General features: G+C 55.8%; 2 protein-coding genes across 2 annotated transcripts; both read left to right on the top strand.

Annotated features, from left to right (window-relative positions):
• The first annotated feature begins 3,882 nt into the window (after positions 1 to 3,882).
• NKX2-6 (NK2 homeobox 6) lies at positions 3,883 to 5,992 on the top strand. Its single transcript, XM_080634726.1, has 2 exons — positions 3,883 to 4,007; positions 5,239 to 5,992. Exons 1-2 carry the CDS (start codon positions 3,899 to 3,901, stop codon positions 5,826 to 5,828), a joined length of 699 nt encoding a protein of 232 aa, XP_080490852.1. The 5' UTR covers positions 3,883 to 3,898; the 3' UTR covers positions 5,829 to 5,992.
• A 980-nt stretch (positions 5,993 to 6,972) lies between these two features.
• On the top strand, positions 6,973 to 9,529 carry NKX3-1 (NK3 homeobox 1; the record flags this gene model as incomplete). The annotated part of the gene is made up of 2 exons (XM_080634507.1): positions 6,973 to 7,303; positions 9,141 to 9,529. 2 exons carry the CDS (start codon positions 6,973 to 6,975, stop codon positions 9,527 to 9,529), a joined length of 720 nt encoding a protein of 239 aa, XP_080490633.1.
• Between the last annotated feature and the right edge of the window lie 2,753 nt (positions 9,530 to 12,282).

Here is a 12,282-nt window from a genome sequence, read left to right on the forward strand (position 1 = left end):
TTCCAAGCCCCTTCCAACACCTTCCACTGGAGCAGGATGCTCCAAGCCCCTGTGTCCAACCTGGCCTTGAGCACTGCCAGGGATGGGGCAGCCACAGCTTCTCTGGGCACCCTGTGCCAGCGCCTCAGCACCCTCACAGGGAAGAGCTTCTTCCTTATATCCAGCCTAAGTCTCCCCTGTTCCAGTTTGAACCCATTCCCCCTTGTCCTATCACTACGCTCCCTGATGAAGAGCCCATCACCCAAGCAGAGCCTTGCACACCAATGCCATAACACACACAGATGCAGGGACACATCAGCCTGCTGCAACCCTGAGGACCACACACTTCCCTATGGAAAACCACGGGGGAAGGAGCCGGCAGCCCCGGCAGCTTGATGAAGGATGCTCCCTCCAGCTGTCTCCTTAGAAGTGACAGACACGTACCAGGGATGCGATGCTGGGAGCTCAGCTTTGCTCCATCTGGGGAACACTGAATTATTCATGATGCTTCGCCAAAATAATCCCCTTTAAAAATAACTCCTCTGCTCAAAAGACGGCAAAAGCCCTTTAACACCCGCCGCTATTTTTATCTCCCGAGCGTGACACAGCAAACCCCAAACCTCAGCAGCTCCCTCCCATCCCCAGCACTCACCCGCTCCTCTCTAACTGCCGGTGAAGGAGCAGGGGGGTTTATTCCATCCCCCTGTTAGTGCTCAGCTTTGGTCCGGGGAAGCTGCACATCTCCAGTGTCCAAGCAGAGGGCACTGCTGCCTAATGCTTTGAGCAAGGGCCCTGCCACAGGGGTTTGGGTTAAGTCCATCTGGAAACCTCTGCCACCAGGAGATGGGACCTTAAAGCTCATCCAGTTCCAACCCTGCCTAAGAGCTCATCTCAGTCTCCCCCCTGGCAGGTTCAAGCCATTCCCCTTGGCCTGTCCCTGCAGGCCCTTGTCCCAAGCCCCTCTCCAGGTTTCCTGCAGCCCCTTTAGGCACTGGAGCTGCTCTAAGGTCTCCCCTTCAGGAGCCTTCTCTTCTCCAGGCTGCCCCAGCCCAGCTCTCTCAGCCTGGCTCCAGGGCAGAGCTGCTCAGAAGGCAGGAGGTCACAGCCCGCCCCAGTTGCAGCTGTGCTTGATCCCATCGAGATGTCCTTCAGCCCTGCCCGCACCCAGTGCCTGTCTCTGCCAGCACAGCATGATGTGGCCTTCGTCCAGAGCAGCAAGAGCTTCCCTGTGGAAGCTTGTTAAAGTGTCAGGGTTATTTTTACCCGGGGATTGGGAGAAGCAGCGCATTTTTGTGTGCTTCTTTCCCCATGGTGTTTATTAGAAAGCCTCCAGAGGGAATCTGCTTTCCCTCACCCGCCTGCAGCCCGTTCTCTGCCATCACTTCCCATTTCCATCGTTTCATTTCACTGATGGAAAAGGACAGAAAGTACCTGGGAAAAAGAAGAGGATCTCAAAATCCCTTTTAAGTTGAGTTTCAAAGCATTCACAAACTCCTTAGAGATGCCTCCACACACGCTCTGTGCCTGCAACCCCCATGCATCCACCTCCTTCGTTATTCCCTTCCTTCCCATTAGCCAATATTCCCATTATTCCCTCACCCTGAGCACTTTCAAAGCAACACCTCCTGGCAGGCAGCGTCGGGTTTCCAGGGTTTCGGATGCTCATCCGACATCGCGTTGGGATCCTGATGCATCCCAGCGATAGCTGCCAGACACCAGATACTTTGGGAGCTGCAGTTGTGCTGCTGCCATAGAAATCCTCCCGTTTAAACAGCCGGCGGTGGCTGGAGGCAGCTTTCTCCTGATTTCACCTAACCCAGTTAAAGAGAGGAGTAATGTCCCTGGGGAGCGGTAATAACATCAACGGCCCGCTCAAAACGAAGCCGATGATTTATGATGGATCCTCTCAGGCTTCTTCCCAGAAATCCCCCAGGGGCCTCTCGCTGCCAAAATGCTGTGGCTGAGAGCTCTGCTCCATCCCTGGCACCGCGGGAAGGGCCTGAGGCCCTTTGGATGCCAATATCCGTGGCATTGGGAAAGCAATGGGGAAGGTCCCAGGCATGGGGCAGGGAGCAGGGATGGGGCTGGGTGAGCTCGGCAGCAGGTCTGGGCAAGGGAGCCCCTGTAGCAATGAGTGACAAACCTCACCCAAGGAAGGGAGGGCTGGATGCGACCCGTGGGGACACAGAGAGCGGGATGGGGGCACCAATCCTGCCCAATGCCGTGTTAAGCTCCGTTTCCCTTCACTCTCCCCTGACTCAACCCACCCAGTGCTCATCTCTCCACAGGTCCTGAAAGCCAAACTCCAGCCTCTCCATTAATCTCAGCCACTCCGAGTCATTAGGGGCGGATAAAGCTACTTACCCCAATCCCTTCCTGCCCGTCTCGATCCCAGCCAAGCATTTTACCTTGGCGCCGGCTGCCTCCCGCCATCAACAAGCCAAGGTGTAATGTTACTGTCTGTTTGCTCTCGCCTTTTGGTGGTTTGAGGCTCAAACAAGTCGTTTAAACCTGGCCATGAATCCAGCTGGGGACTGGGAAGGGGCTTTGGGAACAGGGCACAGGCTTGGACTTGGAGAATGGGTCTGCAGAATCTAACCTGGCTCACAGGGACCATGGCAAAGGGCTGCGGGGAGCACACAGCCACCATGGAGGCTCCTGCCCAAGGGGCTTGGGCTGGTTGAAGTGAGCTGCAGCAGTGTTGTTCCTGTATGGGATGAGAAATGTGGGGTCTGGGAAGGAAGAGCCCCCAGAAAGGCAAAACTCAGGATACTCCGGGTATCCTTTCAGCATCCTTTACCTACCAAGGGTAAAGAGGGCAGGATCAGGCCTGCAGCAAGGAACAGCACAACTCGAAGCCATCCCAGAGCAGAGCGAGTGCTCTCCAGAGGGGAAGCCTGAAGGAAACCACTTGAGCAGGGTCTGAGCTTTATCCCTGCCAAAGGGATTTAGCAGATGCTAAAGGGGGGCTGTGCCGCATCCACACACATTGCCAAACCCTCCTGGGGAAGGCGAGCTCCTATGATGCATCCATCCTAATTCCTAATTTCCAGTGGAGATACAGGCACCGTGTGCAGGGATGTCCCAAGGGCATGAGCAGAGCTAAAACCACAGAAAGGGGCTGGGAACACGCCTGTGCCTTACACAGCAATGAGGACCGATCTGTGAGCACTTCTCTCCCCAAGCCACTGTATTCATTTCCCCTCCTGTTCCAGCCCCTCTCTTCCTTGCCTGGTTTATTTATTCAGCCTCCCCTCACAGCCCAGTTTGGCTGTTTCGGTGGTGCAGGAGATACCAACCGAACCCAGACAAAAAGCCAGCTCTGCCCTGTCAGGGCTATCAGCAAACACCAGCACCAGGAATTTTAATTGACGTAGCCGCTCACTGGGCTCCGATAAGACCCAGCATCACCCCACGGCTGGAGGGGTCGACCCTGCTCCCCAAACCCATCTGGGGGGCCCTAACCCAGCTCCATGCCCTGCTGGGGATCTGCTACTGCCCAAGGCAGCACTGGGACAGACTGGGAGGGAAGTGGTGGCTCTCACAGCATCCCCCCCTCTCCCTGGCCTGCAGGAGCTTGGTGGTCTTCGCCCCTTATCAGTCCTTATCTCCCGAAGCCGCTCGCTAATGTGACCTTAATGGAGCTAAAATCGACCTGATTTGGTTTATTGCTGTTTAGCCCAAATCCCCCCCCCCCCCCGCCTTCCTGCTTCTCGCTTCCCCCTTGTTTCGGGAGCATCGAGGGGAAGGGTCTGGCTCCGTCTGCGGGAGCTGCAGGGGGGGGCAGCGCATGGGGACACCCCCCCGACGGAGGGGCCAGGGGTGGCGCTTGGCCCGGCGGCTACGGGAGGGTCAGAGCCGGGCAGCGGGGCCCGGAGCGCAGACGGACGGCCCCGACGGGCCCCCGCCGGCCGCGGGGATGCTGCCCACCCCCTTCTCGGTGAAGGACATCCTCAACCTGGAGCAGACGGACACGGCCGGGGCGCCCCTCGCCCCCCGCAGCCCCGGCGGGGAGGAAGAGCCGCCGCGTAAGTGACCGGCGGGGCCGGGGGGGAGCCGGGGCCGGGGGGTGCCCTATGGAGCCGCTTTCGCTCCCCCGGGGTGGAAAACCGAGGGCAGCGGAGCCGCTCGTTGCATCTTCGCACCCTGCAGGCACGGCCCCGCTGGAGCCGGGGTTCCTCGCCACGGCCCGTGGCGAGTTTCCTCCTTTCTCCCTCTCTTTTTCTCTTCGCTCACTTTTTTTCCTCTTTTTCCCCATTTTCCCCTCTTTCCCCCCAGGGTTTAGGGGTTTTGGGGTTGTTTGGGGCTTTTTCCGGGCAGCCCGGCAAGCATCCAGCGCATCCCTCCCCGTGCGCCCTCGGGGAAACGAAACGGCCGCCGGCGTGGGGAATGATGGATGGAGCTGGGGGGGGTTCTGCCGAAAACCCCAAATCGCCACTGTTTCCGATGTCACAGCCCCCCCGTATCGATGCTCCAGAGCCGTCCCCGCTGGGGACAGGGACCAACGACCCAAGGGACAACGAGGGGATGCGGCTCCGGGGAGGCCGCCGAGGGGGGATCGGGCTGGGTTCATGTCTGTCCTCCAGCACCTCAGTTCCCAGCAGTGTCCCCCACACTTTCCCCGGGCCCCTACTGTGGCTGCCGGAGGACCCGAGCGCATCCCAGGCAGGATGTGCAGGACCCGTGCTTACCTCACCTGCAACACAAACCCCAGCAGGTTAAAACGAACCAAATAACCCCTTTACATCTTTGCTCAGATCTGATATTTTCCCCTCCTTCATTCCCAGCCCTTTTCCTTTCTCGGGGTTTGCTTCCATTCGGGATTCTCCTTTCCTTTGAAAGTGCTGCAGGTAAATCCTGCCGGAGATCCGACTGCTGCTGCTTCCATTGCTCCGGAGCGGGATGGTGGGAGGGGGATTTGTCTTTTGGAGCACCCAAACCTGCGTGTACCCCACTTTCCCTGTGCTCCTTCGGGCTGGGGCTGCCATGGTGGCAGCCTCTGCAGCAGCATGGTTAGGAAGGACCGAAAGGCGGCATTATCCAAAATCCATGTAACAGCCTAATTCCATCCCAAAAAGAGGGGAATTGTTGTGAATTCCCATTAAATACCACAGGAAAGTTGATATTAAAGTTATCAACTCTCAGCCCTAATTCATCTTATTCCCACGGGGCCCCATTCCCGGTTCAATCCCTCCTTCGGAAACACTCTCTGGGCACAGAGCCAGGCTCGGGTCTCACTTTGGGTTTTCCTCGCTGCAGGACAACGCTTGCTCGCCCCGACTCTGGAGGCAGGGGAGCAGAGAGGTGACCCCTGCCACCACCCCAAGCAGCGGCAGCGGAGGAAGCCCCGGGTTCTGTTCTCCCAAGCGCAGGTCTCGGAGCTGGAGCGGCAATTCAAGCACCACAAATACCTCTCTGCTCCGGAGAGGGAGCATCTGGCCCGCGCCCTCCAGCTCACCTCCACCCAGGTGAAGATCTGGTTCCAGAACCGCAGGTACAAGTGCAAAAGGCAAAGGCAGGATAAGTCCCTGGAGCTGGCTGCCCACCCGCTGCCTGCCCGCAGGGTGGCAGTGCCCGTGGTGCTGGTCAGGGATGGCAAACCCTGCCTTGGGGGGTCCCAGCCTTACCCGGCCCCTTACAGCGCCAGCCCTTACTCCTACAGCTCCTACTACAGTGCCTATAGCAGCAGCCCCTATGGTGGTAGCTATGGGGGGGGCTACCCTGCGGTGCCCCCCAGCGCCACCCCCAGCAGCCACACTGTGAATGGGAGCTTGGGCATGGCCAGCGCAGCTCAGCACCAGCCCCTGTGCTTGCAAGCCACGGGGCAAGCGGGAATCAGGGCTTGGTAGGTGAGGACTGATTGGGAAGCAGCGAGGAAAACCCCACCGCACTCCAGAGCCCAGCCTGCTTTGGGATAGGACCCGGATCCAGAGGTTTCTGACCCCCTGGACAATGGGATGATTCCAGGACATCCATCCCACGTCTGCAAAGGCAGGGCAGGAGAGAGGGGGACCCAGGGACCCAGGGTGTTTATTTATTCAGTGCTTTGGAGTCTGGTCCTGCCCGCTCCCAGGGGATTTGCTCCTCCAGGCTGCCAGCACAGGACACGAACACTGGATTGCTTCCTAAGGACAGCTGGAACACAGGGTCTGTGCACATCGCTGTGTGTCACTGTTCTATGGACACTATTGAACGCTTGGAGTTCCTCTGATCTTCTGAGATGCGGTTTTGATTTATATTTCCTAATACCTTTGGTGTCTATTTTGGTCTTTACCATTATTATCTGCAAATAAAACCCCAGAATGGTGAAATGCTTTCAGTGGCTTTGCAGCAAAACCTGATCCAAAGCGAAACCAAACACACAACCCCCAAATCAATCAATACCAGTAATTAAACCAGAAAGGAAATCACCTTGTGGTCCAAGCCTGGCCTGCATCAGAGAATCCCAGCCCAGTTTGGGTTGGAAGGGACCTTAAGCTCATCCAACTCCAACCACTGCCATGGGCAGGGAGAGCTTCCACTAGAGCAAGGTGCTCCAAGCCCCATCCAACCTGGCCTTGAGCACTGCCAGCTGAACAAGCCCAGCTCTCTCAGCATCTTTGTGGCCTCCTCTGGATCCATTGCAGGTGAGCATCCCTCCAAGGCAGCAACGCTGCTGCCCTCTCCTCTCACCCAAACCCCCACCTTGGAAGCATTTTGACCCCCAAAAGGATGAACTCACTTAAGCATCATCCACCATAAAAGCTCAGGGGAGCAACAGGGGGGCAAAGGAGGAGGCTGAGGTTTGGCTGTGACCCCATGGATCCATGGGGAAGGGTGTCCTGAGCAAGGGGGAGAAGCAAGCAGGCAGGGAGCCTGTGGGAGCCAAGACACCAGGGAAGGGCGTAGACTCCAGCCAGGGATCTCCAATCAGGCCCCGGAGGCTTGGCTGCCTGCCCTACAAATGCAGAGCCGGGAGGGTGGGAAGGCCGGGAGGCTCTGGGCAGGGAGAGGATGAGGAGCAGGAGCGCCTGGGTGGAGGCAGAGAGCAGGCAGCAGCGCCCGGCAGGGATGAGCTGCACCCCGGCAGCAGCCCAGCACACGGCGCCCATCGCCTCCAGGCCCCGGACGTCCTTCCTCATCCAAGACATCCTCTGGGATGGGGCGGAACAGGGAGCGCAGCCGGAGAGGGGCAAGAGCAGAGGATTCGGCAGCCAGGACGGGGAGCCAGGGGCAGAGGCAGTGGAGGGGAGCAAGGGCAGCTCTGCCCCAGGGCACCCCACCAGGAGCCCTCATCCCGCAGGAGCATCCCAAGGCCGAGGGACACCCCAAGAGGCAGTCAAAGGTAAGGGAAGGGGGTGGAAGCTCCTGGCTGGGGAATGGATCAGCAATGGTTATGGTTGGGTCAAGGAGAACCCTCTGCAAGGGGCAGGATCCAGACCCGGCTGCTGGAGCCAAATAAGTTGTGCTTTAAATGCCATGAGTGTCTGTGCTCTAGGGGTGGGAAAGGAGGAGGAATAGCAGCAGTGTAATAGCAAACCTCTCACCGGGCGCTTCAAATAGCTCAAAGGACTGAATCTGCCTAAAATGCTCCTTCAAAATGAAACCCAATTAATGCATTTCTGTGATTTCTCGGGAAATAAAGTTCCCTTCAATGTGGAAGGTGCCCAGCAAAGGCACCGTGGGGCTGCCAGCCCATCCTTGATGCCACTGCAGCCGAGCTCATCGGTGCCTCTGGTCCTTTGAATGTCCCCGTGTTGAATTGGTGCTGTTTGAAGCCCTGCTTTCACAGCCTGTACCCCCATACATGGTTTGCTAACAGCAACCTGCTCCTCTTGCCACAGCGTCCCTTCCTAGCATGTAACTCCCAAATTCCTTGCAGGAATACCATTTCACTGCGGAAGCATCACACTGAAAACCGTGCTCAGGAGCCAACCTCTGTGCCTGTTGCCCCTTGTGTTGCAGCAGCACGAGCACAGCTGGGGCTGCAGGAGGGGGCTTGGCGTTTCCTTGCCCAAGCAGCCCTTGGGCTGAGCTGCGCCAGCTCAGTTTTGAACTCTCTAGTGACTGGCTCTCGCTTGCTGCACCAGCCCTTGCCAGGGGAAGGCTGGCTTTAAGTTTCAGTGCTGGGAGAAGGGGTTTCTATGGAACAGCAAGCTCAGAAGCAGTCACCAGGCTGGGGCTTATGAAAACCATTGGAGGCTGCACCAGATCTCCCCAAAAGCTGCTTTTGTCAGGGCAGCCGCGGGGGTTTCAGTGGGACAGCCGTGATTTACACAAGCTGGGAGCTGAGCATCCGATGCTTCCATCCTGAGCGCTGTGTTCAGGTCTTAAGAAAACAGACTAAGAAACAACTAAAGGGAAAAATCCCAATTGGCCTATTCCCATCCCAAGCTGGGGGTTACACAGAAAGGACCTCACTGACTTGAGAAGGTTCAACACTCCTATGGGATGCATCCCAGGGAGCGCAGCACCTTTGTGCCTCGTGGCTCAGGTGCCATAAGAAGCAAGGCAAACACTGAGATGCTGCTTTGGGGCTGCAGCCCGAGCCTAGGGCTGCAGTGATATGTGTAAAACCAGGCCTGAAGGTTTAAAAGTGTACCCCAAAATTTCTCGCCATTGCCTTGGAACCATGAAAGCAAACAGGGAGGGATTTGTTTCCAGCGCTTCCTCACTGCAGCCTGCTCTAAGCTGCACTGATTTCCCATTTCTGGGCTGTCCTTTGTAACCTGAGGACAGAACCTTGTTCTCTTTGGGGAATCAGGATTTTCCCATAGGCACAGGAGGAGATTTCAAACAAGTGCCTTCATAGTATCAACTCTGCAATACAAACCTCCAGAGCCCTTGACGCCTCGCTGTACATAACAACAGCACTCAGGCAGACCCCCTCCACCACTGCAAACCAGCCCTTTCGGATTCATTTGAGTCCCTTGAATGTATATTCCTATTGAATGGCAGGGATGGGGCAGCCACAGCTTCTCTGGGCACCCTGTGCCAGCGCCTCAGCACCCTCACAGGGAAGAGCTTCTGCCTAAGAGCTCCTCTCTGGCAGCTTAAAGCCATTCCCCTTGTCCGAAGCCTCTCTCCAGGGACACCCATCGCTATTTCACTCTCTGCAAGGGGAACACCAAGTGATTGGGGCTCTTTCCAAGTGGATCATTCCCATCTCTTTCCTCCCACAGACACCCCAGCGGAGCCCTACCCATCAGACTGTGCCCCCCCGCTGCAGCCCATGGCCCCGTGTCCCCCCAAGCAGGCGAAGCGCTCCCGGGCAGCCTTTTCCCACAGCCAAGTCCTCGAACTGGAGAGGGAATTCAGGCACCAGCGGTACCTGTCTGCCCCTGAGCGAGCCCGCCTGGCCCGGGCCCTGCAGCTCACCGAGACCCAGGTGAAGATCTGGTTCCAGAACAGGAGGTACAAAACCAAGCGGAAAGAGGTGGCCTCCGGAATCACCAGACTGGGCAGGCAGAAAGCAGCCGAGCTCCATGGAGCATCCCTGCTGGCGCTGCGGGGTGGATGGCACTACCTGCCCTGCCTCTACTACCTGAGCGCCTGGAGCCCTGCGTGGTAGCAGCTGCCTGTGAGCAGGAAGCAGCCTTTTCTCTTCTATGTGGTGGGGGTTTTAATCCTGCCTTGCTTTTTCTAGTGGTAATTGAGACCCTGCGCGCAGCAATGATCAGCATCTAGGTGCCGCACAAGCCTCTCTTGTTGCTAACAGAAAAGAACCTAAACAGAGCCCCAAAATCCCCCCCCCCCCAAGCTTTTAATTCAGCTCATTTGATAGCACTGTTACGAGGTGGAACTGCAGCTGTAAATCACTGCAGGCTTCTCAGGGGGGCAGAAAGGGATGGCATCTCTGCCATTGATAGCATCACGGTTCATGGTCCCAGAAGGGACTTAGACCCCCCTCAATACTCCTGCATGCTGTGAGGCAGCACCCCAGGTAATGCAGGTGGCTTTTGGGGTGAACTAAACCCCTTTCTGCTAGGAGGGACAGGAACCTGAAGTGCCCGATGGCCCCAGCTCACCCCAACCAAACCCATCCCTCTGCCCCTGGACGCTGAGATGCCAACCGGTGCCTTGAGAAGCCAAACCAGCCCCTTCGGGAACACGGACAATAGCGCAATGACAGATGAGCTTTGCATATCCGGGTGTTGCTGCTGTTTGAACGTTCCCATATCAGCTATTTAAAACAGCAACGTCTCCAAGAGCTCAACGCTCCCCTCAGCTTCCAAAGCACCAAACTCCCTGTTTGCCATTGAAACCAGCCCGAACCCAGCATCAGGACACGGGGACAAGAAGAGGGTGAGACCTTTACAAGCGGTTTCTTAGTGAGACAACAATTTGCACTGGTAGAAAAGCAAAGATTGGGTTTTTTTTTGCACCTAATCATACATAAAACCTGAGATGTCACTAAATCCATGGGAGAAAGTGTAAAAATAAATGAGATTTCCAAGAGAAGAAACACATCAACTGCTTTTTCTCACTGGTGTCGATCAGCGAAGCTCTGCTGGAACACATAGAATACCCTGGGGTAAAACACAAGTAGAGGTTTCTTCCCTGTGAAGCACCAGAAATGTCCCTGTGGTGCCTGTTCTGTCTGGCAGAGAATTCAGAATCACCCTGGTCCAGCTCCCTCCCGCAGCAGGGAAAGGGAGAATTAAACCAGAACCTGCTTAGATCTGTCCCTTTAAACCAGATTATTTGGAAGCTGAGCTTTTGCCTTGTCAATAGACTCAGATGGTGCAAGCCCACAAAGATGAAGCTGCTGGGGGATGCGGAGGAGGGAGGACAGGGAGGGGAGAACGTGCAAACTGAAGCCCTTTGCAGTAGATACTCGTGTGCTCTTGCTATCAAAGCCCTTGCTGGCTTTGGAGGACAACCAGTTGCTTTCTAATAGCCTGAAAGTAACCCTTAATATCTGGAGATATCATTTCCCTTCCAGCTCCGGCTCTCCGATGCTGCGTGTCCCTGGTGCTCAAAGCAGACATCTCCCCTGCACTGTTGCAATGTGTTTCAAACCCAGCCCTGCTGCTTATCCACTTTGCACTTTGCTTATCCACTGCTTGGAACATCAAAATGAAGCCCTTCTGGCCTCAAAGCCGAGCCCCAATAGGGCACAGATTCCTCTCCAGGGGGAAAAGGGCCTGCTAAACCTCAGGATGCTGCTTAAATCAATGCAAAGACACTGAATGTGCTCTAAACGCACTGGATTAGTAGCTCAGAGCATCCCAGAGCTGCCCCTGAATAGGGATCCTGGCACATCCTTCGCACGGGCAGCAGAAGAGCAGCAGGGATGGGCACATAACGTTGGGAAGGACTGAATTGGGCTGGGAAAATCAAACCTAAACTGGAAATTAGCTCTAAACTGAACATCTTGGATGCTTCTTTGGGAAAATGTGGTGTAGCTGCTTCTTTTTTCCCCACTGATGGTTTATAACCAATCAAATGCCCTTTTTGCTGCTTCAACACCCAACTGCTCATAGCTAACCCCTGGCACAAAGCAAGGCCAGCACAAATAGTTGCTATTTTTGTACATATATTTTGATACTATTTCATCCCATTTGTGTTGTCCTTTGGAATAAAGAGCTCAGAGTCTTTACTAAAAACCAGCTGCCTGTGTGGGGTTTTTGCCCTGGGTTTGGGGGTTCTTTTGACTCTGTTTCTGGCCATGGGTGTCCCATCAGCTTCTCCCATGAGCAGCTCCTGCAGATGCTGCACCTGAGTGAGTTTTGTGCAGTGAATTGTCACGAGCTCACAAGGTGGGAAATCGTCATTCATCGCTGTTTGTAGCTGCTCCATCACTCATGCAGCCAAGTACAGAGTGTCTGAGCATCCTCTAATCCCGTTTACCATCTGGTGAACACGAAACAGGTGACTACTTCCCAAAAGTAAGAGCTTATATAGTGAAGTAGTTTCTTTATTACCCAAAAATTACCCGTAATCCCATAGTTTAAGCCTAATCCCAGTGGCCTCTGGAGTTTTGCACCACAAGCACTGCTCCCAGGTTTTATCTCTGCCCCTGCCTTCCACTCCTGCAACCACATCAGTGCAATCAGGGCAGTGCTGGGCTCCATGAGGAAAAGGATCCATCCTGGGAGCTGTCGGTGTGAATGTTTCCCCTCATACAGGGTGGAGAGGGACCAACCTTGGGCACACACTCCCTCCCTTCTGCTGTTGGCAGCAGCAGCTTTTCCCGAATGGAAAGCAATGTGCAATAGCTACCATTGCACCCAGCGTAAACAGCTTTAAAAGGGAACAAATCGAAGCCAAAGCAAGCATTAAGATGGCAAAAGGAGCAGGTTCTGGCTCAGACATTGGTGC

This window comes from Psittacula echo (genome assembly GCF_963264785.1).
Source record: "Psittacula echo genome assembly, chromosome: 25".
NCBI classification, from domain to species: Eukaryota; Metazoa; Chordata; class Aves; order Psittaciformes; family Psittacidae; genus Psittacula; species Psittacula echo.